Below are 25405 nucleotides of genomic sequence, written 5' to 3'. Positions count from 1 at the left end.
TTAATTTTTAAATAAATATCGCAAAGACTAGTCAAATAGAGGAATATATGTTGGACATACAGAAATGTGTATAGAAGCAGTTGGCCAACGCCCAGCCACCTATGCCTATAACAAATGTTAGTGGCACACTAATTATTATTTTTATTCATAAAATACTAAAGGGAGGTGAGCTACACATAAAAAATAATTTATTTATTATATAAATAAACAAATGATTAAATATTATATAATAAAGGTTGAAATTCAATAAATTTATAACTTTCATAAAATAAAAAGACCAATTAAATTATATTTAGATCACTATTTGATCCATAAAATAAAAATATTAGTTGACTCACGGCGTAACTAGAAAATTTAGTTTAAAAGGCGAACTATAATAAATAAAAAATTAATCGACAAATTTTTTATATCAATCAGACACGAAATTTGAAATCGAGATATTTTCTAAAAAAAATAAGTAGCATTTACAATTAATTCCGATCAAAATAAGCGCACGATTTCGTCTGAAAGTGGCTCCGTCACTAGTTTGAATCTCAAAATGTAAAGAGACATAAAAATAAAAGGGCAAATTGGGTATAAAATCACACATGATTGCTTACTTATAAAGAAGTATATATTTTTCTGAATTGTATAACTTACACGGTTCAAAAGAGTCGACTTGAAACGGATACATATGAAGCAACTTAAATAAATAATACTAAAATAAAAATATTAATGGAAATACCATTTTGTCCACTAATAAACTTTTTCTTATATTTGGCAACCTTCATGAGCAAAACATGTCATTTTTCTTGCCATATAAATAGAACCTCAATCCATTTAAAGCTCTTCACAAGCAGGCAGTTGTGCAAACCCTAAAGTGTGATTTCTATTCCTCTTTCAAACAGAAGAAAACTAGGGTTTCTTGGGAGTCAAGATTTAGCCATAAAAATGGAGGAGATGAAGCAAATCAAGAACGAGAATGTTCCAATTCACAGCCAAGTGATAAAGATAAAGCAAGAATTTGAGATTATAAGGCATCCATCGTTGAAGCAAGCTGAGATGAGAGGTGTTATATGCAAGATTAGTAGGGAAAGATCGCGGTCGCCGCTCGGTTTAGCAGAAAGAATTATTTCAGTAGGTAACTGATGATGATGATGATGATCATAGTAGGATTATGATGATGATGATGAAATTTCTGAACATAAATATATGAATTTTCTCCTTTCTTTTTTCTTCTTTATTAGTATTTAGTTTACTGTTTTTGTTTTGTTTTCTTGGCTTTATAGCTTCCTCTGTTTTCTAGAGGGGTTTTGTTTAAGTTGTTCATGTACATATTTTTAATGGAAGAAATTATATTAGGAACTTAAAAAATATCAAACTCTTGGCTTAGTGTTTCTTTTGTTTTCTGTAATTTTCTATATTATTTCTCTCAATTTTGATGGATTAAATTTAGTAGTTCTTCTGTTTCACTTTCAGTTCTTCATTTTCTGTTCAGGTTTCTCACATCTTTTCAAGAACAGAAATCATAGCAAAATATGTTTTAGTTCTTGCAGATGCCTGGTAGTGACCTAAGAAACGATTTCGTATACAGCTAGTAAAGAGATTGGTGAAACATCATTTTTAGAAAGAAAAATCAGACCCTTAAGGAAAAAAGTAAACAATAAAAAATCATAAAACTTCAGCGTATTTTTACAATTTTCACACCAATTTAGTTTTCCATTGAAAAATATCGACATAATTATCTTTTTTTTTGGTCAAAATAGATAGTATATTGATAAAACAACCCGAATTTACAAAAAAGACAGGTACAAACATTTTCTTTTTTTTGTCAAAGGCTAAAACGTTCATTAATGAGAATGAAAATTACATAGATCCTTTAGTTAGTGTTTTTTTTGGCTTTGGCCTTTCCTCTTTTTCAAAAAAAAAAAATTACATAGATGAATGGTTTTTCAACAAATTAAAAGAACTATTCTAGATTAGTGATGAGAACTGTTAATACAGTCATCGATTAGAGTTTTTTCAACCATCAAAAGATTACCCAAAACATAAATGGTTCAAATTGAAAATACGATCTTGAATACAGAACAAGCTAAATCATGAGCCGTTGTATTAAAACATGTAAAAGAACAGTGACTAAAACAGGTGATGTTTACAGCAATAATTTTTATTTAACATAATTTTGTATTCCAATTTACAAAACATAAAAATTGATGATTAATTCGTATTCAATATAAAATATGCTAAAATATGTAGTTTAATTTGCATTTAATCCAAAATAATATTCATGTGTCAAATATAGTAAGCAAATAAATAAGCATGCGTAATAATGTGGTAAGCAAGCACTGTATTTTCAACAAATGTCTTTAGGTTTAAACACAGAATCTCACCAACTTTACCCTAAACTTGAAGAAATCCCAAATTCTGTAATTATTTAATTATTCAACAGACATATATACTTATCTTTGTTTTAAAATTTTGTTGGGGTTGGGACACATATGAAACGTGTAAAAAATGGTGGAACAAAACACATCAAACAGTCAACAAAACGGCAACCTTTTTTTTCGTTCTTTAACAGAGAAAAACAAAACATGGGCGACCAGTCGTACCAGAAAAGCAACTGATGGTGCGGATAAACCTACAAGTCTAAGCTCAATTTGTGATCTACAGAAAATTCTTAATTAGAAAGAATTTAATTACAAAATATATATTTTAAATATATAAGATTAAGAAAATAATACTTCAGTTACCTATAAGTAAATTCTTAATTAGAAAGAATTTACTTTCAAAAAAAAAATTAGAAAGAATTTAATTCAATTTTTTTATTAGAAAGAATAAAATAATTTAATTATTTTCTTAATCATATATCTCAATTAGAAAGAATTTAATCATATATGATGATGATAAATAAGTATAAAATAATACTTTAATTATTTTATACTTATTTATTAATTAGAATCGAATTTTGATTGGTATATAAAATTTTTAACTATATATAATAAAATAATTCGGCTTTTTTGTTAAATTAACAACTCAAAGAGTTTTGAGTCTATTTTCTATTAATTTCTGACATTCTTTGAATCAACAAAATCTATATGTCTATTCTTCCACAGATTAAGAAACGACTACGCGACTCAATAATTTCGATCGTAATTGAACTTGTAATTATTAATTATCGCCTGTGCTAAACTTGTAGTATTGTATATTGCCACCGGCGTGTTCTTTCCGAAAAGTTCTGTATAAATGTGTGCATAATGCATGTCATCTTAATTTGACCAGCAGTTTTATCCCCATAATTGTTGTATTTAGATTTAGATGTCGAGTAGAGATTTTGTTTTTCTCTTGACCATCATGCGCATACGAAGAAATAAAAACATTTCAAAAATGCTAGGCTTGATTCTATGAAGAGTAGCTTCGGCCCGGATTTTCTAGATATCTTTATCATAAATGGCACGGCTATTGAAATAGTGCATCAATCTATAAAACATAATCAATTTATCTTTACATAAGCAGAAACCAATCTGAATGATTTATTTATGCTTCTAAGTAAGCTTTGGATCTTAGCAAAACAACAGTGTGCGGAAGATGATAGCAAATGCAATTTTAAATTTTTTGTATGTTTCACGAAGACGTAACCAATAAAACCAATAAAACGACATTAGCAATAAAATCAGTCAAAATTTTCTAGAAAATATGGAAACTGAAGAAGGAAGTAGTGGCAACATACATGATAATGTTGCAGCAATAACCCCAATAAGAGCTACACAGGTCATAGTCGAAAAGACTGCCCCCTTCCATTACAAATAAGCCTTAAGTAGTGGCCATGTTCTTCGACAAAAGTATCTTCACCCTCCTAGTGAGATCTCTCATCGTGTCTACAATTAAGGATTTCTTCTGGATTCTGAATTGAATGGCCAATTCGGTTGAAGCTGAAACGCCCTGTTTCAACAACGATTCATCATCCGTTATTTTGGTAGGGAAGTGTCCTAGTGCTATCACACATAGTGCGATAAGAGTACGAAAAGCATCTAGCTCATTTGCAATTCCAAGAGGAGCATTTGCTGATAAGGATTTCAGTATGTCTAAATCATGTTTTTTCACTATTTTCGAGTCATTTGTGAGAAGCACTCTGAGAGCTGCTAATAGGCGTCCCTCTACAAGCTCCTGGCCTCCTATAGTTACCTGATAAGAAGGACAAAAGCCAGAAATGTGAAATTTCTCCAGCAGTAGTGAGCATGGTTTAGAATTAGGTGTGTGCAAAAATCAAACCGAGCCCAAAAATTAGGTTCTTTTGACATTATGAATATTATTTTTATTTTTGAGCCATGTTCGATTTTTGAAGAAAAAAATTTCAATATCAATTTTGGTACAAACCGAAACGAACTGAAAATCAACTGACTGGTTCGGTTCAGTTTTACAAAAATTAAAATTTTGGTTCAGTTTGGTTTGGTTCGAACCGAATGCACACCCTACAAAGATGAGATTCAAATGGTGTATTTCTAACCTAAAGATCTGTCATTTGATAGTCAGCATCGCTATGAAAAAGTAGAAAACTAATATCAGCTTAGAGATGAAGGGGGTTGCTCTTAGATGTAAATTTTTTAGTCCTATTCGTTACTAAGTTAAATTTTTATTTTTAAATCTGAAGACGTTGACAAAAATCATGCCGTCAACTTCCTGCAGTGTTACAAACCAGTGAAGATACATCCTATCTATCTATAGTATTGTCTAGCAATATAGTCTTTCCAGTACTTTTATAAAAGAACAGTATTATGAGAGCAAAACTATTCACTATAAAACTATAAAAACACTGTCCGGCAAGCATAACACGATGACTGGAAGCTTCAGAGGTTGAAAAATTCTCAAAAAACTAAAGATTGTTGAAAACGATATGAAGCCGCAGCAGATACCGAAAATGTGGTTAATACCCAAAAATGAGTAAGATTATAATCTGAGAAAGCCTAGGAAAATTGCAAGTTGAAGCTACCTTCAACCTACTGTTTATGAGATTTCAGATGAGGGTTTTTTTTCTTTCATTTGTAAGATGGATGGTTCTAAAAAAACAGGAAAACAAACCTTAAGGTTAGGAGTTTCTCCATCTAAATATAGCTGGGATAGGACTTGTTGCTGCCATGGAGCTGGTGAAGAGAAGTTAGGGGATGATACCCCAGCAGCCATACTTGCGGCGTCCAGCAAAGCTCCATCATATTTGAGCTCAATGCAGTCATAAGGGTTTGAAGGTATCACGAACCCATAGTCCAAAAGGAAAAGATCATTATTTAAACATCCATAATTAAGTAACAGAGGATCTGCTTGTTTAATTGGTGTTTCTGCCACAACCTGATTTCAAAGAAAGCACGGAATATCAATAGCAAGTTTACAAGAAACTCTTCCTTGATTGGACAAAACATATGAAATAAACAAATACATAAGAATATGTAAGCACTTGCCTTTATAAGCATTTTAGCATTTACTGAATCTTGTTCTTGCATAATTCGTGCATTTGGATTGAAGCTATGATTGCACATATCAATGAGAGGAAGCATCATGGGGATATCATTATGGGTTCCGTCCGGGAGCTTTTTTCCATACAGACGGAATGCCCTAGATGAGACTGCTGACATTGCCCATCCAAGTGCGGATGCATCTATGTTTTGACCCCCATAAGGATGATCTTCTGATTTTAGCTTTTCCAGTGTCTGCTTAAGTTCTTTCTCAAAATCAAGAAGAAAGCGACATCTTTTATTTACCTGATACAGAAAAAGAGCTACTGTTTATGGTCAGACTAACATATCAAGGAATTCTTGGTTAACCAAACGAAGAAATGTTAACTCTCCAACTAGCCAGCCATCCATATGCAGGAACTCGACCTCCAGAAATTGAGGTTACTTCAAAAAACGACCCTGCATTTGTTCTTTTTAGATAGGTAACACTATATTACTTATTGTAATTGGACTAGGTTAAATATTGGCTAAACCCATTCAGAAGGCCTCGCAATATTGGTTTTTATTTCATTTAGTCCTTACCATTTTTTTCAGAAACTCCCTATGCTTAATTTATATACCCGTGCATCCTTTTGCCAATGGAATGTAGAGCGTGATATCAAACACATTTAATTTGAAGATAATCACAATTCATGAACCATTATTTATTTGAAGATTAGCATGTATTACGCTCCAAATTCCTTTGACAAAAGGACCCACGGGTATATAAAATAAGAGAGTTTTTAAATACAAATTTGGTAAGGACTAATGAAATAAAAGCTAATAGTATGAGGACTTCTAAATGGGGTTAGCCTTAAATATTAAATGCATACACATGACAAGCAGGGTCTTCAAGTCTCCTTCAAATTCTTGACAAACTGGAAACTTAGACGAGAAGCAAATTTGGTTTTCAAACAGTTGACTATATTACCTGGTGAAGAAGAGGAGCATACTGTAAGTTCTTTATATCCTCCCCAGGGAAAAAGATCGGCACATTGTATGATTCAGGAAGATTGCTGATGTACGGCCACCAAAAGGATCCAACCTTTGCTCTTTCTTGCAGAAGCTTTAGACCCAATTTCATAGCCCAGAGTTCGTCTGCCAAATGCTCCCACATGTCCAATTTACTCATATTGAAAAGTGTAAACAGCCTAAATACAACACATGAGGTTTCCAACCTATATTAGGCAAAGAAAACCCCTGTAATATTGATTGCAGCATCAGAAATTAGAAGAATGAGATAATACTTTCCTTGAGAAAGAGTGAAACACTAGAATAAATATACACCTTTGTTTTGCATGTTAAAACAAGTTTCAAACAACAATTAAAGAAACCAAGGTACCATACTTAAGTCGTATGCTAACTTACAAAATATATAGTTTACCATAATAGTAATACAGTGTTTAGTGACATTATATGAAACTTGCAGACACTTTAAACACTACACAGAGAACTTACAAAATCATCTTCTTTCACAAGAACTGGCCTAACTGAAAATAGCAAGCGTGTTAGTCAGATTGCTTTTGTATGCTCCCCGTGATTCTGAAGATTTTAAATACTAAAATTCCCACATAAACTTCGTTTCTAGGAGTGTTTAATTAATTAGTAGCTTCATTTTCTTGATCTTGAAAAAATAAAAATGCATAGAATTTTGCAGAATGCCACGAGAATAAAGCAAACTAGTAGCATTGCCTCTTTTAATCTCCTCAGCGCAGTATCGTATTTCTTCCAGTAAGTTATGCTCATTAAATACCACGATCCTGGTGATTGATTGTGCATTGCATATTTAGGAATTTCAGTTTACGAACCTCAGTTTTGCCTAATTAAGTTCAAGAAATGAGACAGAACTCACAGTTTTGAACCTCTCCAACTCACTCCAAGATTACAGAAACTCTTCCTCTCAATTGACAACTACTCTGTCCTTAATCAATAGACCTATGAAACAACTTCGATTATTACCAAGTACCTATGAGCTAGTATAAACGCTAAGCAGCATTCTGCTAAGTTCGTGGGTTCAATTCCTCCCACGAACGCTCCAGTCACCAATAATCAAAAAAGAAAATATGAGCTAAACTAATGACACACGATACGAAACCAATTACCATGTTGAATTATTGGGAAGATATTAGCTTCTAACTTAAAGATTCATTTTAACAAAAGCAACTCAAATTTAAAAAAGACAGCAAATTAACATTAAAAAACATTAACTGATTAATCAAACTAACACATACCAGGAACTTTCTGAGCCAAATTAACCAAAACAGCCGTAGACCCATCTGCACCCTCCAATTCAAACTTTAACGGTATACTATCAGGCAAAACAATAATTTCGGACCCTTTTGGAATTGGTTCAGATGCAATTAAACCAAACCCATTATTTCCTTCTTCTGATATTTTCACTGCCTGGTGAACGAACCCACCTTCATTCCTGACCCATTTGATAAGGTCGGGTGGGTTAGGGACTATACGATTGATCGAAGAAGAAGCGACGCATGTGAGTGGACGGTAGTGGGTTAGAGATGCCATTACCATCTTCGAAGCCGCCATTGTTACAGTGTCCGCCGGGTTGTGACCGGGAGTGTGATTTAATACAGATCGGAGCTTTTTTTTTATTCGTTGGGCTGATAGTATAGTAAAAGCCCAAGATCAAAATGAGTGAAAAGGCCCGATTAATGAAACAAATTTGTTAATAATTTAAGGAAAAATTACACAAATAAGCTAATTACGCTGATTCGTTACATAAATACCAAGCGGCCTAATTGTTTTTGATAAATTACCATCGAGCTCCGAGCAAAAAAGGACCTGAAAGCACTGAACAAATAAGGATCAGAATGAACACCGACGAGGAGCAACGAAGCCTCCGAATCGCCCACCAAGGCAACGCCTAAATTGGGGCTCGGAACAGAAGCTGGAAGAGGAGGAATTTCGCTGGTCACCTCGCCCATGTCAATAGACATGTTTACTAGAAAGTTTTCAAGAAGATGATCAAGAGAAGTAGACTTCCTACAAAAAACAAAAAAAATAAAAGTTAGAAAAAAAAATACCTCTAATGGAAAGATTCGCCGAAGGCGAAGTACGACGATTCAAAAACTGTTCTAACAAAACACCAAATTTAGGTTTATCTACCTTGCATTCCAACAGCAAAGACTTGGCAAAGTCCTTCTCTTCATCAAATAGAACCGGAAGAGAGGAAAGGGATACTTTACCATCTGTAAAATCCTTTCCAAAAGAAGAAAAATACTTATGTTGAACCAGGAAAATCTTAGGGGTCCAACCCTTGAGAGAAAAAGGAAGAACAAAAAGGGAACGATTCAGCATACCGCCAGCAAAAATGAATTTGTCGTCCTTCCGATGAGAAAAAGAATAATAATATTTAAATAAACTATGAGAAGGAATTCGATCGCAAGATTTATAAGAGTCAAGAAAAAAATAACTTGAACAGCATTGGGATGAAGCTGTCCAAGCGGAACACCTAAATTTTCACAAATATCTTTTGAAAACGACTCTAAAGGAAATTTGAAGCCGGGAAAAAGATGCTCAATAAAAATAACAATTTTCTCGGGCGAATTGAGAACATGATTTGCCCTGAACTTTGAACCAGGTCTTATTAGAACCTCAAAAGCTTCAAGGAAGTCATAATTTTGAGCAAATTTGATAATTTGCTCAGCAAACAGAGAACTAGGAGTATGCTCTAAATCGCCACGAGCACCCCGAGTCTCTTCAACTTTCTCATATATTTTTGAAAAATAATTCAAAAATGGAAAGAAACAGCATAGAGTATAGAAACTTGATTTAAAGAAGATCAAAAGAAAGGAAAATACGAAAAACAAAATCCCAGAATAGCAAGAACAAGAAAAAAATACATAAATGAAAAAGTGAAAGAATTAACCAAAACTTTAAAATACCTGAAAATCAGATAGGCAGGATCAAGGGAGAGGTATGGAGCAACTCTAAAATGAGCAATCTTGAAATGAGTGAATCAAAGAAGAGGAAACCAGAAGTTAAAGCTTTAAAAGAAGAAAAAAATAAGAGAGTAAGAAGAAAGAGAAGAAAGTAAAAATATATATATACTCACAAATCCCAAAAATGGCAATGATGAAGGTTGAGAAATCGAAAGACGAAATCCTTAACAGCGTAATGAATGAGAGACACATGTCAAGTAAAGAGACATTTGTTTTTAAAATTTGGAAAAACAAAATAACAGATGACTGACACATGTCAAGTAAAAAGAGTTTAAAACTCAACTGGCAAGCGAAACGATGCGCCAGAAGATAAAATGACTCGCATTAAACAAAGCTAAAACTAATAAGGCATAAATAACAAGGCTTTTAACTCACTTGCCGGGGGGCGGGAGTTAATGATGGAAACTGATTCCAGCATAACTATAATGGAGCCGAGTTGTATAGGATCTACCCCATAGGAGAATCCTAACACTCACCCAAAAGGCGGAAGCCTGATAATGTCGACACCATAGTCTATGAGATTCGCCAAGTTTGAAGATCATAAGGGAGATTTGCCTGAATCCTCAGAAGGGTTGATTCCCTGAGAACTCGGTGAAAGCGTGTCGTCAAAGCGTATCGCCAGAAACCTAAATATACGAGGAATCATAGAAGACCGAATATACGGGATCCTTTTCCTATTCGGATACAAACTCCAATTTAGAAAGATAAGCATATTCATGAAGATATTTTTGAATAAGACTTCCTTTGAATAAGCAATCTATTTCCTATTCAAATATAATGTTTTAAAGTAGGAATCACTTTTCCATTTGAAGTCTACTAGGTATTTTCTAGATAATGCCTAAAAACACAATTACATTCATATAATGAAAGCATTGCTTAAGGCTAAACTGATTTTAGAATCGAAGAGTTAATCGGACAACTACCGTTCGGTTAGCTTCTACCCTATTTTGCAGGTTTACTCATCGGATTAGAAGGCATATTAACTGACCAAACAAAACAAAAAAAAATTGATTAATGTGGTTTGAATTAGAAATTCGGCTCTATTTGAAATTAAATATAAATATATTTATTTATCTTTTTTAATCTTTATTTCTTAACTATATCTAACAATAAATTAATAAAAAAAGTGAACAACAATAAGTTAATAAATAAAATATATTAATAAGTATATAAAAATTTTAATATTTAAATTTATTTTTAAAACTAAAATAATATTAGAAAAATTGATCTCTAACTGACCGAACAAAATAATAAAAAAGTGTTCGGTTTAATGCGGTTTGAATTTTAAACTCGGCTTTATAGTCGTATTTTTAAATCTCAGTTGAATTTTACAGTTGATTTCAAATTAAACCAAACCAAACCGGCCAAAGCACATGCGTATTAGGGAAAGGGTCCAGCCTTTGGCCGGCGGAGGGAGGCAACCGCCCACCTTTTGCAGCTGACTTGGTTCCTGGGCACATATGCAATCTATCACCATAAAAAGGACAAGAATTGAGTCTTGAAAAATAATAGAGGAAATTGATGGGACACATATGGACGTGGTATACCAACTTTGTTTTATTTTTGACTTATCTTTGAAATTTGTTGATGGTACATATATGGCTAAAAAGTTATTAGCATTTCCATTTTATGTGCTCAAAATGTGATGAAATGCAACTTTCCATATTCAATGGAATAGAATTATTATGGAGAATATCACATTATTATATAGTTTTTTAAAATAATTGGGAAGGAATTTCTTTTAGTACTTCAAAAAAAATCTCAAAAAAATAATCATCATATTGTTTAAATTATAACTTATTAATACATCATTAAATAGTCTAATATCGTAAATTATTGACAAATTTTTTAGTTTATAATTAATTTGCTGTATATTTTCAAGAAAAAAACTAAATTAGTAAAAAATGATAAAATGTTAAAAAAAATCAATTTTTTTAACCTCCCTTTTATTATTTCGTAACATTAAATTTTTGTAAAATACTATTGTAGTTGGTAGTTAAACTCATTTTTATTACATAATTTTATTAGTTGATAGAATATATTCAATGGGGTGATTATATAGAAAATTAAAATAAATCAATATTATGCATGAAAATAATAAATTAATATGGATATTATTTACAAATTAATAATATAAAATAGTAGATAAATAATAAATATTTTTTGTTAATTTTAGAAAATAATTTATCATTCTAGAAGTTGTTTTTTTGACTCAATTCTAGAAGTTAAAGAGGCAATAACAATAAATTGATGAATAATAAGTAGTACAAATTGGTATAGTTTGAGAAAAAAAAAATAAACGTGCAAGCACTAAAAATCCAAAATTCAAAAAAAAAAATTGGAAACACCCCAAACCCCAACAGAATTGAAATAAAAACTTCCCAAATTAGTGGTGCAATGACGCCTAAACTCTCTCCCCCTCTCCAATTTTAACCCAAAATTCCCCATTCAAACCAAACACAACCATTTTACATTCATTTCAAGAAAATGGGGTTTAAAGCACTATTCCACCGGAAAAAATCCAAGAAATCCGACGATTCTAACTCCGATTCACCCACAACGGCGCCGCAGCTCTCCGGATCAAGAACCCAGTCCCTAAAAATCAAACCCCAAATCGACGAACTCGAGCACGTTTTCAAGAAATTCGACGTTAACGGCGACGGGAAGATCTCCTCGTCGGAGCTCGGCGCCATCATGTCGTCGTTAGGGCACGAGGCAAAAGAAGAAGAGCTAATAAAAATGATTAAAGAATTCGACGCCGACGGAGATGGGTTCATAGATTTTCAAGAATTCGTGGAGCTGAATACGCAGGGAGTCGACACCGACGAGGTGTTGGAGAATTTGAAGGACGCGTTTGATGTGTACGATATGGACGGAAACGGGTCGATTTCGGCGGAGGAATTGCATAAGGTAATGGGTAGTATTGGGGAGAGTTGTTCGATCGCTGAGTGTCGGAAAATGATTAGTGGGGTTGATAGTGACGGTGATGGTATGATTGATTTTGAAGAGTTTAAGGTTATGATGTCGATGGGTGCGCGGTGGGACTCGACAAATTGTTAGAATGACACGGCGGCGATGCGGTGGTTGTGGGTGGGTTGGGTTGTTTGGTTGTTGATCTTAAGATCTGTAACGTTAGGTTCTGTTACTTTTCGTTTCTTTTTGTTTTTTTGTTTTTCTTAAATTGAAATTTAATTCGGAATTATGTTGCAATTTTGTGAATATTAATTTTTTATACACAAAATACAATTGTTTTGCTGTTTTATTTTTAGATTCTTTGGTCATTTTCTTTGAAGTTTCTTTTCATGTGCAAATGCTGATATTTGTCGATGGTTTTGTTTTAGAGTACAGAGGAGAAATCTTTAGATTAATCAAGTTCATCGGAAATTTTATATGAATGTTCTTCGGCACATAGAACTATAAATTATCTATTATATACGTGACACGTAATATTATTGGTTGTCTTTGATTTATTTTATTTTATTTTCAATTTTTTAGAACTCAATTAAAAAAAAGTAAATTTAACTATTTCAAAAATTAATTATAATTTTTTATTTAAAAATAATATTTGAATTTCGTGAATAAAAAAATATGGAATTTGAATCATAAGATTTAAATTTATTATAATATTATTTTTTATTTTTTTTAAAATACTAAAAACTTAGTCTATGTTATAAATATGAAGGACATGTGTGGATATTTTTTTTTTCAAATGACAAAATTCAATTTACAAAATAGATATAATGAAGTTGTAGAACACTATGGACGATCGTCCAAACTGAAGTGCATGATCGTTCAGCTCTAACAGTTAAAAATATTTGAAAGTGATCTGTTGTGAACGATCATTCAACATTGTGAACGATCATCGTTCAACACATTGTGAACAATCGTTCATCAGATCGTTTAGGAACTCAAAGCTGGCGATGTTTCGACTAGCATGCATGGATTTGGAACCCGTGGTGGTCGTAGAGACATTGCTTCTTCATCTGGTGGTGCGCATAGTGAGCCAGGTGACATCGGGGACTTCGGTTGCAATAAAGACATGCTCTCAGAGAGCGAAGGCGGCGATACGCAGCCGCTGACTCGGGATTAGGAGTCTGATCTTTAGTTGTGACTACTTTGTGCTTGTAAGATGTTCTAGATATTTCCATACTTTGATAGTGACTCGATATGCATGGATATTGTGTTGTGTGTCTGGATGTACTTCTTGTCGTATCATATAGTTGCTTTGCATTTTAGGAGTCTTGTTTGTACGGGTTGTAAAATCAAATCGAAAACCGAACCAAAAATTTCCGGTTCGGTTTTAAAATTAAGATTTTTTATATATCTCAGTTTGGTTCGGTTTTAAGTTTAGAATAACCGAAAAAAACAATATTTTTAAATTTATTAATCATTTATAGAAATATTACTACTACTATTTTTTTAAAAAATAATACTATTTCCTTTCATATTTAAGTGTTATTGTGCGTAAAATTCTAGCCGTGTAGAGTTTTTTATTCAAGTTCAAAAAACCTCTCTTTTCTCTCAAAGCAAACCCTAACCATCTAGAGTTTTTTTGTTGTTTTTTCTCTGGTAGCTGTCAATGGTTTGATTTTGCTGTTGACGGTAGCCATCCTTTTATATATGTTAATTTAATTTTATAGATATAATAAATAGCCAATTCTTTTCCATTTTTTCTTGATGGATTAAGATTTATCAACGAAGCGCAATTCAATTAACAAGAAGCGAAGATAAATTGAAGATCATCAACAACAAAATGAAATCGTTTATGAACTATATTAGGTTTATTTATTTTTCATTGTTTGCTTTTTTCTGAATGTTTTATTTTGTCCTTTCTTTATGAAAGGTTTGTTGTCCTTCCTCTGTGGAAGGTTTGTTGTCTCTTTTTTATGAAGGAGTTATCAAGTGATGGTTGAATCGGATGATGTGAGTTTGCGGGTGATGGGTGATGGATGAAGTTTGATCAAAGATTAATTGAAGACTGCACTTAATTAGCGAAACAGTTAATAATTTATTTTTGTTTTCGTAAGTAAAATCTGCAAATCAGACAACATGTTGTTTGTTCCATGTCAGGTCATCGGGTTTCATTTTCGAATTATCCCGAATTTCGTACAAATGTAACCGTTTCATATTCGATTTAATGAGATTTGATGAATTCAAAAAAAAAGTGTTATTGTGCGTAAAATATTACAACTGACTTAAATTTAAATTTTTGATTTAATCTTTTTCATTTTGTTTTAATTTTTTTATGAGTAAAATTTTTAAAAAAATTATTTTCTATTTTGGTAAAACCAAACCGAACCGAGTCAAAGATACGACTGGTTCTAAAATAATTTAAAAATCGATCGATTTTGATAATTCCACTTTTGAACCGAACCGAAAAACTGAATGCACAACTTTACTTGTTTGTGCTTCAAATTTTGCGAAAAATGGCCCAATTTTTCGTCTTCTACTAAAACTAGCCTAATCGTTTCTAGATTTGGTAGCGGAAACTTGATGCCCTCTAATGTTTGGAGATGGGAACCTTGTAATATCTCGTAATTTTAAAATATATTTTTTGCAATGTATGTTATATTTTAATAGGAAAAGTGGCCTTAAATATTAATTTGGATTAAGAAAAAATTTAACGAAATTGTAATATAAAAAAAGACATGAGTTAGATTATTTTAGGAGATTTGAGAAATTCTCCGAAAATGCAAAATATCAAAAATTTAATTGAAAATATAAATTGGATAAAATAATTTTATTGGGACTAAAACATTTTATTATGAAGGGATTTAAGAAATAAAAATACTTTAAAATATAGATTTATTGCAATAAGTTACGAAGTTTAGTTGTAACATATGATTTGATATAAGTGTTTAGTTTAATAGAGCTAGTTAATTGGTAAACATTGAGTTCCGAAGAGTTTATTGATATTATATTTTTAAGTAAAGTTCTATATTCGAGAATTAATTATTATAGTGAAGTATAAATAAATGGACTTGGAGAAAGTGAGATTTCGGCCAACATGTTATTTTTTGTGATTACGATTTATATTTGCAAAATAAAATTGAGATTTAAACGTCTGACCTAAGAATTTATGAATTCGGTTGATGAAAGCGCGTAAAGTATTTTAATAACTAGAGCTCAATTCGATACTTGATTAACTAGTATTTTAAAAGAGAACAATCGTTTAAGGTGTGTGTTATTTATTATTATTCGGAGTCTGGAGTCAACTATAGAGTTAAATTTTATTTATTTTACACTTACTAACAAATAATTTATATTTAGATCTAATGAGTTCGCGAAATTCAGGGTCAAGACTGCACCAGCAGTAAAAGATCATTATTTTGGAATAGCGAACAGACTGGGAGTTTGAATTTCTTTACTTTTGCGTATTTAAAAATGTAATGATTTATATTTATAAATATTTTATTTAAATTGCATTACATTTAGTGTTTTGAAGCCAGTATAGTTCCAACGAAACGTGCTACCTATTAGATGTCAATAGGACCGCGTGCGCATCAGTAACATCAACCTAGGATAATGACCTAGTAAAGATAGTAGAAGTGAAATTTGTATATATTGTAAATATTAGATATAAGGTTAACTCGGTTGAGGCTCTCGGGACTGGGATCTCAATGGAGTAAACTCTCGGGACATGTATCTGGTGAGTTAACTCGGTAGAGCCATGAATCTCTCGGGATTCATAATTTAGGATTAAGAAATGATCGACGGTTAACTTGATCATTGTGAATATCTCAGGACTATGCCATTAGATGGTTAACTTAGCAGAGTTATGAATCCCTATGGACCGTGCCAAAAGGAATATATTGATATGTGTTATATATAGACGATATATACAAAACTTATATCTACTTTTGGATACGAGACTTATAACTACTTCTATATACGAGACTTATAGCTATTTATGGATCAGGGTTTCATCAGGCTCTATATTTGATATATATATTATGTGTTTTAGAGTTTTAAATTAATATTGATTAGTAATCTATTCGAACTCACTCAGATTTATATGACCCGTCGTATTCAAATATTTTTTACAAGTTTAGAAAAGTTGATGGAATGGACTTCCACCTTCTTTCTTTGGATGTCTACGTTTTTTTAAAAATATATATAAAATAATATTTCATTCTAGCACCATAGTAGTACTAGAATAATATTTTTATTATATGATATAGACCCATTCAATAAGTTCGGCATACTCTGAAAATATTTTCAGGTACACACTTATAATGGTTGATCTATTGCATACCTTGTGTGGTATATGTCTCTATTTCTAATAGGCCTGACTCTGGTGTGTGATTTTTTGTCGAGGTTATTTGAATATAAATGGTTAATGTTATATCACAAAATATTTATAATGATTTTAAGGCTTGATACGGGTTTCGGAGCTAGCACTCTCATTCCCTAGTGCTGATCTCGATCCAAGATTTTGAGTTGTGACAAACCTGATGCCCCCCATGTGTCTGGTAGTAGGAACTTGATGCCCCCTGATGTTTGGTAGTAGTGGCCTAACGCCTCTATATATCGTGTTGTAAATTTGCAAAAGTTTGCTCAATTTTACACTTTTTAATGGAATTGACCTTGTTGCTTGCTCCGATCTCTAGTTTGCCCCCTTATTAAAGTATTTAGTTTTCTATTTGGGGAACTTGATGATTCAATGAGGAGTCTGGTTGCCTTGTTTGACCCGTTCTAGATTCTATTGTTTAGCCCGGTGGGGCCTATCTGTTTGTTTCTAACAGTTTATGCATTCAACAATTACATAACGCGACATAAGATAATATTTGAATTGCAAAATTTATTGATAATTTTTTTTATTCTGCTATCCTATAGATTATGATTTTAAAATTTATGGTCGTTTGTCCATTCTTTCAAGGAACATGTTTCAGTCGATAATTGTAATATGCATGTATGACAAAAGATCTATTTTATTGACTCATTGAATAACTGGTACTATTGAGATACTTTCTGTTTCAAGTGATCAACGTCTTATTCAAAACAAAAAGGGAGACAAATGTGCGGCACAAATGAAGGTCACACTCCCTTATCCAAATAAAAAAAACTGCAAAGAAACAACAATACACAAACTATATCTTTTCAACTTGAGGAGAATCACCGGTGGAACCTTTCAAAAGTCGAGCCAATAGACCCTTCAGAGGTTGGGAATAAAGAAAACCAACAAAAGCTGTCATGGGAAGAGGAGAAGAGGAAATTATAGTAACGCCCGTAGAAGTGGAGGATCCAACAAGTAGATAATGCCTCTTAAGAGCCGACAAACACTGGCTCCTAAAGCGACCCAATTCAACCAGCAAAAAAGAAACATTCGTCCTAGGATGAGCCTGGAGAATGGCTACACGAACATGTCGACGATACTGCTGAAACATGAGAGGAACCACCTCGATAGGTTCCTTCAATTGCCCTTCAACCGCCTGGAAAGCCAGCTCAATCCACTCCTTCTCAGCAACAGCATCGCTCTTGTCAAAATTGGCGTTATTAAGCGCCTTCTCTAAATCCACGAAACCCAAACACAAGTAGACTTCTGGAGATCCTCAGCCTCCTTGTCATGGAGGTCAAGATGCTTCTCCAAAGAAGAAGCGTGAATAGTTTTATCATGAAGGCTGGCTTTCCAATCACCGTTAGCAACCTTCAAAGATGCGATTTCTTCCCCCTGCTTCCGAGAGAACTCTTGAATCCTTTTCAAGACCCTAGGCATTTCCTCCAACTAGGCATTAATATATGAATGGACATCAACCCATTGGGACAGACAGACGCGCTTACTCTCCAACTAGGGAAAATTGTCTAAAACACGAAGGGTCTGGGAAAAAGATAGGGTCAGACTTACCTATCAGACATGTAGTTATAGGGAGAAGCAGGAACCTGTCACTCAAGGAAATGGCTTAGAGAGGAATGCACATAAACAGTGTCCAATGAAGCCCCTTTAGGCAAGATAAAACAATCCTTATCCATGGGATCCCCTTTGAGGACCAGGATAGAACGAGGAATATCGCGCCTAGAACGTTATTCAAGCGAAGGATTAGACTCCAGAAGAGAAGTAGTCAGGCACTTCCTATTTATATTCCCATAAGACAACACCAAGGTAAAATTAACAAAAGTAGAAGGAATGGTGGAAATCATAATCGAATCAGTAGCCAGCGAAGAAAAAGCAACGGTGGAAGTGCAAGGAGACACGATAATAAGAGAAGCGAGAGAAGCAATAGCGGTAGAGAATGAAGTACAAACAAATGAATCAGTAAAAGGAGTAGAGAGACGCTCCAACATTGGAAGAGACATGATGGCAATGTCATCATCGTTGAGCAAACCGTCATCCATAGCGTCAAAAATGGTTTTTGCCATTTTTGTGATGAGAAAATGCTGAAAGAAAGGAAATAGAGAAAAACAAGAAAAAAATATATAAGAGAAGTGAAAAGAAAAAAAACACTCAACAAGAACTATTTATAAGAAAAAGAAAAAAAGACATGCGCAAATCAAAAGACAATAGTTCAAAAATCGAGATGCCAAAACAATAAAGTGGAGAGAGACAGAAAAAGAAAAAATAAAAAAAAGGAAATGAAAAGATAGTCTTTATATAACATGAAGAGAAATCTAAAACACGAGGCGACGTGGGTAAGTAACTTTCAAGAATAAGGAAGCGGTAACAGGCGCTCGACTACCGAGAAACATTGAAACACACGAAACAGTTCTACCATAATAAAAGCGAAGTATAAATATCATCATAAACAAGAGAAAGAAATTGAAGAGCAAACAAAAGGGGGGGAAAGACCACAAACGGAAGGCTTTTTCCCAAAGTACATGAAGACATCAGGTTTTTCACTATTTTCGAAGGTAACAGTGGGGTGGAAGCAACGTCTGAAAAGCGAGTTACCTCCGAGAACATAGAAAGTAACCTGATTGATAAATGTCACTAAAATGAGTAAGACTAAAAGCAACAACCAGCCCCGAAAGGACCAGACAAAAACATAGCAAGCAACGCTCGAACGTTGAATGTTGCACGAGCCTCTCCAAGCTTTTGCTGTAACTTCAGGATTTTGATATGCGGCCACATCCGGAAATTCAACTACAATTTAGATGAACAGCGAAATTAAAAAGACAATGGCACGACACCTGCTAAAATTGTGTCGAGAAAGACCTAGGCAGAAATACCTAGCTGACGCAAACTACATGGGAAATTAATGATGGAACATCATAAAACTCATTAAGTCTCACATCGCTTAAAAGGAAAAAAAATCACGCGGAAAAGCCTATATAAGAGGTAACAATTTCATTTCTTTATATTTTACACACACATTTATGACTCTCAATCAATACCATACTCATCGAAGTATCGAGGTGGGGTCTAAAGTCCAAAATTTATCCTTTGTCGTTTTCCTTATTTGTCTTATACAGTAGATCCGACACAGTTACTAACCTTAAATAAATCCAACAGAACCATAACTGAGCACATCTTCGGATCCGTCAATATCCTTCACCCATATTAATAGGCCATATAATTGGTACTAATTTAGACATAAGAAACTTACCGTCTCAGTACAAATGGTGTTTGTAGGAACTTATTTGTACCATTTGAGAAAGGATGAGGTTTTTAAAGGCAACAACATATTTATGGGGCTTAAATGTTCCTATTTTAAATACTCGGGAGTTGTTTTATACTTTTTGCCACTAATAGACCAGCTAGGATACCGACAGGTAACTACTGGCTACTGCTGACTTTAAACTTAAAAGTCTAAATGGGAAATAAGGAAAAAATGAAAAGGAATCTCACTCAACTTATAGGGGTTAAATACTATGTATGTTACTGAACTATCAATTTATTTCAAAAAGGTTACTGAACTTTAATTTATTTCAAAAAAGTTACTAAACTTTCAATTTGTTTCAAAAAGGATACCAAACTTTGATTTATTTCGAAAAGGTTATCAAACTATCAATTTTGTTACAAAAAGGATACCAAATATTTTTTTATTTTTAAAAAATCACCAAAAGTTAACTTTTTTAGTCATCCGAATCACACGAGATAATTTTAAAGTAATTATTTGCTACATAAACTATACATGTATCTAATTCTCAATTTAATTAAAAAATTTTATTGATTAAAAAAATTTAATATATGATAACCTTTTTGAAATAGATGAAAGTTTGGTATCTTTTTTGAAATAAATTGAAAATTTAGTAACCTTTTTGAAATAAATCAAAGTTTAGTATCCTTTTTGAAATAAATTTGAAAGTTCAGTAACCTTTTTGAAATAAATTAAAGTTCGGTAATCTTTTTGAAATAAATTGATAGTTCGGTAACCTACAAAATATTTAACCCCAACTTATAGTGAACAATTAACATGGTCGAATTGCTTTTAATTACATTCTCTAATGGATTAACCTCATTATTTTTGTCCTTTACCATCAATAAATCCAAACCCAAATCTTCAAATCGCAGATGAATTAATAAAGTGTAACTGTACCTACAAGTGTTACAAGTTTTTAGGGGCGGTTTTTTCTTATAGCCGTCTCTGCAAGTGTAAATTATCACGTTTATAATGTATTATTATTATTTGATTTTTTTAAATAATCGAACGCGGAAATTTCAACTTTTCTAAATTGTAGTCATGGTTTATTCTCGATTTATATATGCACTTATTTAAAATTTGAGGTTAGTTTTATTCTTTATAAAACACGTATTCGGCTTGAATAAAAATTAACAGAAATATAAAAATTTACCGTTTCATAGTTGGAATCCGTTCATAAAAAAATAATTCAAATCCAATTCAACTATTATTTGATTATTTCTCAAGGAATAAAGGATTACTTTCACCTCTGAATTTGTGTCAAAATATCAAAAAGTCCAAAACTGGAAAATAGAATCATTTATACCTTGAACTTGCATATTTCGGCTAAAAAACACCCCTCCCCACTCTCACCTCAAAGAGTGAGACACACTCTCCTATTTTAAATAGTGATTTTTTTCAAAGTGGTTTTTAACAAAAAAAATTAGAGCGTCACGTCAGCAAAGGGGTCTTTTTGATCCAGTTTACACAAATTCAGGGTATAAGTGATCCGGTTTTACAGTTTTGAATTTTTTTGATATTTTGACGCAAATTTGGAGGTGAAAGTGATCCTTTTTTTCATTTCTCAAGCACCACTCATGTCAACTCCTCTCAATATCATCCTTTACACCTTCTCTTCTCCACTCCCCATATCAAGAAACACCAAAAAGCAAGATTCTTACAACAAAAATTTAAGCTAAACAAACCTTAAAAAGTAGCCTTTTTTGTTTGTTTAAAATTCTATTTCTTAAACACACAAATACAAATTACAATATCTCACTCTTAAAACAGCTCAAAAACAACAAAGACAGACTCTTTAACTCATGTTAAACTGAACAAGATTAGATCTGAAGCTGCCACTAATTATGATGGAAGCTAAATCATTTCGGTTCTTGACCCACCAATCTTTCTTCTCCTCCGTCCGATCAGGTGATCTTGATTCTGTGAAAGATATTGTGGAGCAACTGGTACAAGATGAACGGTCTGATGGGGGTTCTCTTGTTTCTGATCTAATGGCTATGCAAACGGATGCAGGGGAGACTGGTTTGTATATGGCTGCTGATAATAATTTTGAAGAGATTTTTGGGTATTTGGTGAAGTTTTGTGATGTTGAAGTTGTGAAGTTGAGGTCTAAGTCTGATATGAATGCTTTTCATGTTGCTGCTAAGAAGGGTCACTTGGGTATGTTTTTGTTTCGCTATTTTTGTTGTTTTTGTTGAATTTGTTCTTCATTTTTTTACTATGTTTATTTGGATTTTTAAAAAAAAAAAAGTTGTGAAATTTATTTGTAAATGGATGTAATTGTGTTTGGTTTATTTAGAAATTCATTTAGTAATTCTATTTTTAAAATTTTCTAGAATTTATCTTCGTGTCAAATGAACTTGGTGGCGCGTTTCGATAAAAAAAAACTAGGTGGTACGGACACTTCATTCAATCAAACGTTTTTTATTTGCGGAAACATGTCAGAAATTCCGCGTTTCGGATACGAAACTTCAATTTTAATGTAAAAAAACTTAAAATAACATTGTTTCGCTGTGTCCTTGTCCATTTCCAAGTGTCACGTTTTCCTGTCTCCGTGCTACCTAGCAAATGAATTACTAAAAGAATTCATTTGCAAATGAAATGAATTTTGAAGTAGAGTTGAATCAAATAAAAGAGTAAAGACTGAAGCTTGTGCAAATTGTGAACTTTCAAGTTTTGGAGCTGTTAATTGAAAGTCTAGTCTCTTAACAGGCTAATATTACATTTTCTTGCATATTAAACTTCAATGGGTTTTAAATTCAATTCGTCATATACTCGAATCTCATTTATGCTTTATGAATCTATGACTAATCCTTGTTAAATGTTTTGTGTTTTTCCTTACTTTTTCGACTGATTATTTGATTCTGTACGTTGTTTGCTGTCGGTTTTAGGTATTGTGAAGGAACTTTTGAGCATTTGGCCGGAGCTATGTAAGATATGTGACCGCACAAATACTAGTCCCCTTTATTCAGCTGCTGTTCAAGATCATGTCGATGTGGTTAATGCCATCTTGGATGCTGATGTCAGCTCGTTGAGGATCGTGAGGAAAAATGGGAAAACTGCATTGCATAATACCGCTAGATATGGTCTTGTTGAAATGGTTAAGACGCTTATAGAACGTGATCCGGAAATTATCCGCATCAAAGATAGGAAAGGCCAAACTGCTTTGCATATGGCTGTAAAGGGTCAGAATACTCCAGTCGTAGAGGAAATATTATCTGCTGATTGCTCAATACTAAATGAGCGTGACAAAAAGGGTAATACTGCGGTGCATATAGCAACGAGGAAATGTCGTCCTCTGGTAATTTGTTTTACTCAATATTCTTTTCTGAGCATTGTGGATAAAGATTTTACATTCAGTGAGACTTGAAGATGTTTAACTCTAAAGAAAATTTTATTAGTCATTGCCTCACATGCTGAGCACAATTAGCAACTTGCTTTTCTTTAGACAGTTCTGTAGATGAGTAATGAGCGAAACAGTTCATAGTAGAAACACCAAAAAGAATAGGAGATCGCTATATTTGAACAAGTAAAAGATATGTCTTGGTCCGAGTGGGAATAGTTATGTATAAACGCGTCAATGAAAGCATCTGTTCAACCAACCCTAATGACAACAGCCCTAATAGTCGTAGCCTATGTTGCATTTCGTTTCTGTTTTCTGAAACGGTTTTGAAATTCCGAATACAACCTATTTTTGTGAAAAATGTAGTTTCTCCCTTTCTCGTTTCAGCATTTTCCTTTTCAAATGTTTCGTTTCCTTGCAACATAGGTCGCAGCCAATAGATTTCTCTATTACTCAAAATGCACTACCTGAAATGTAAGTGTGATTGCATTAGGGTTGAATACTGCAGCCACCAGCTTGAATATGATTGTTCATTTTAAAAGAAAATCAGCCATTTAATGTGCTTATGTTTTTCCCTGTTTTACAGATTGTGAGCTTTTTGCTATGCTATACAGCTATAGATGTTAATGTGGTTAATAATCAACGCGAAACTGCAATGGATTTGGCTGATAAACTCCAATACGGTGAATCTTCGATAGAAATCCAGGAAGCTCTCACAGAAGCCGGGGCCAAGCACGCCAGATATGTTGGTCAATTGGATGAAGCCATGGAACTTAAGAGAACTGTAAGCGATATTAAACACGAGGTTCACTCACAACTTATACAGAACGAAAGAACTAACAGAAGAGTATCGGGCATTGCAAAAGAGTTACGGAAACTGCACAGAGAGGCTGTCCAAAATACCACCAACTCAATTACAGTCGTTGCTGTTCTTTTTGCCTCAATAGCTTTCTTAGCTATTTTCAACTTGCCCGGGCAATATTTGACAGATGGAGATGAAGCAGGGAAGGCTAACATGGCTGATAATGTCGGTTTTCGAGTTTTCTGCCTTCTAAACGCAACGTCTCTCTTCATTTCTCTAGCTGTTGTCGTGGTTCAGATCACTTTGGTGGCTTGGGATACAGGGGCTCAGAAACAAGTTGTGTCCGTCGTTAACAAGCTGATGTGGGCAGCGTGTGCCTGCACTTGCGGGTCTTTCCTGTCCATAGCTTTTGTGGTTGTGGGTAAACGGAGTTCGTGGATGGCCATAACGATAACCTTAATGGGGGCACCTATTCTTGTCGGAACACTAGCAAGCATGTGCTACTTCGTTTTCCGACAACATTTTGGAGGTTTCGGGGACTCTCAGAGGCGCATTAAAAGAGCTAGCGGTAGTAAGTCTTTCTCGTGGTCGTACTCAGCAAACATATCAGATATCGACGAGTATGACTCTGATATGGAGAAGATCTATGCTTTGTAATTACTATATATGTAGCAATAATGAAAATATATAGAAAAATGCTTCAGCTTTCCACATGGGTAGTTTCCAGTTTTGGATTGAGGCGTGAGATATCGTAACAGAAGACCAACGAATGTATAATTTTGTATATTAATTTATGGTCGCTCTTGTAATTCCGTTACTTGTCATCTATGTTGCATATAAACTTCTCGACTTCGATTTTGGCAGCATTTTATTTTCATTTCCAAAAATAATTCAGATATTCTATATATAATCTACTAGTGTAAAAAGTTTCATTTTTCATTTTCTTTTTTGATTGTTAACATTTCACAATAATTTTCATTTTCGTACTACATAGGTTATAAAGTGGGGGTATCAAACGTTACTAAACTTCCCTTAAAAGAAACTTACCAAACTTTTCATTTATTAGAAAATGGATACTAAATTTATTGTTTTTTATTAATATTTCATTCGACCGGAAGTTTATGCTCTAAGACTGTCGAAATAGAGCATAACACGATAAACATAAAATTAATGGATCTAAGTTAAGCTTTGCTGAATTCATACTAAAAATATGTCAATATATTTACCAATTATATTATTTGTAATGATGTATACATAAA

General features: G+C 33.2%; 4 protein-coding genes across 7 annotated transcripts; 3 read left to right on the top strand and 1 right to left on the bottom strand.

Annotated features, from left to right (window-relative positions):
• The first annotated feature begins 790 nt into the window (after positions 1 to 790).
• On the top strand, positions 791 to 1206 carry LOC126682424 (uncharacterized). The gene has a single exon (XM_050378109.2). It carries the CDS (start codon positions 931 to 933, stop codon positions 1126 to 1128), a length of 198 nt encoding a protein of 65 aa, XP_050234066.1. The 5' UTR covers positions 791 to 930; the 3' UTR covers positions 1129 to 1206.
• Positions 1207 to 3618: 2412 nt separating this feature from the next.
• LOC126683220 (uncharacterized) lies at positions 3619 to 8052 on the bottom strand. 4 transcript variants are annotated; one of them, XM_050379067.2, is made up of 5 exons: positions 7694 to 8052; positions 6394 to 6560; positions 5430 to 5729; positions 5056 to 5319; positions 3619 to 4161 (listed from the first exon to the last, which is right to left on the bottom strand). In XM_050379067.2, the coding sequence occupies exons 1-5, from the start codon at positions 8007 to 8009 to the stop codon at positions 3790 to 3792; spliced, it is 1419 nt and encodes a 472-aa protein (XP_050235024.1). In that variant the 5' UTR covers positions 8010 to 8052; the 3' UTR covers positions 3619 to 3789. The 4 variants fall into 4 exon arrangements, with proteins under 4 accessions (XP_050235024.1, XP_050235025.1, XP_050235026.1 ...); XM_050379068.2 differs by having other exon boundaries at positions 6394 to 6662; positions 7694 to 7810; XM_050379069.2 differs by having other exon boundaries at positions 6394 to 6613; positions 7694 to 7784.
• A 3651-nt stretch (positions 8053 to 11703) lies between these two features.
• Positions 11704 to 12686, top strand: LOC126679931 (probable calcium-binding protein CML25). The gene has a single exon (XM_050374954.2). The coding sequence runs from the start codon at positions 11912 to 11914 to the stop codon at positions 12482 to 12484; it is 573 nt and encodes a 190-aa protein (XP_050230911.1). The 5' UTR covers positions 11704 to 11911; the 3' UTR covers positions 12485 to 12686.
• Positions 12687 to 21581: 8895 nt separating this feature from the next.
• LOC126682533 (ankyrin repeat-containing protein At2g01680) lies at positions 21582 to 24998 on the top strand. The gene is made up of 3 exons (XM_050378252.2): positions 21582 to 22161; positions 22893 to 23302; positions 23931 to 24998. Exons 1-3 carry the CDS (start codon positions 21846 to 21848, stop codon positions 24801 to 24803), a joined length of 1599 nt encoding a protein of 532 aa, XP_050234209.1. The 5' UTR covers positions 21582 to 21845; the 3' UTR covers positions 24804 to 24998.
• The last annotated feature ends 407 nt before the right edge of the window (positions 24999 to 25405 follow it).

The sequence above is a fragment of the Mercurialis annua genome, linkage group LG5 (genome assembly GCF_937616625.2).
Source record: "Mercurialis annua linkage group LG5, ddMerAnnu1.2, whole genome shotgun sequence".
NCBI lineage: Eukaryota > Viridiplantae > Streptophyta > Magnoliopsida > Malpighiales > Euphorbiaceae > Mercurialis > Mercurialis annua.
Note: the sequence above shows the minus strand (reverse complement) of the source record. Positions and strands in the feature narration are given on the sequence as shown.

Bases quoted from the DNA above. Each gene is read 5' to 3' on its own strand.
- LOC126682424 (XM_050378109.2), top strand. From the start codon at position 931: ATGGAGGAGATGAAGCAAATCAAGAACGAGAATGTTCCAATTCACAGC.
- LOC126683220 (XM_050379067.2), bottom strand. From the start codon at position 8,009: ATGGCGGCTTCGAAGATGGTAATGGCATCTCTAACCCACTACCGTCCA. The intron at 6,561-7,693 runs GTATGTGTTAGT...AGCATTTGGCAG, and splicing joins TTTGGCTCAGAAAGTTCCTG to ACGAACTCTGGGCTATGAAA. The intron at 4,162-5,055 runs GTTTGTTTTCCT...CCTTCTTATCAG, and splicing joins GAGAAACTCCTAACCTTAAG to GTAACTATAGGAGGCCAGGA.
- LOC126679931 (XM_050374954.2), top strand. From the start codon at position 11,912: ATGGGGTTTAAAGCACTATTCCACCGGAAAAAATCCAAGAAATCCGAC.
- LOC126682533 (XM_050378252.2), top strand. From the start codon at position 21,846: ATGATGGAAGCTAAATCATTTCGGTTCTTGACCCACCAATCTTTCTTC. The intron at 22,162-22,892 runs GTATGTTTTTGT...TGTCGGTTTTAG, and splicing joins TGCTAAGAAGGGTCACTTGG to GTATTGTGAAGGAACTTTTG. The intron at 23,303-23,930 runs GTAATTTGTTTT...CCTGTTTTACAG, and splicing joins CGAGGAAATGTCGTCCTCTG to ATTGTGAGCTTTTTGCTATG.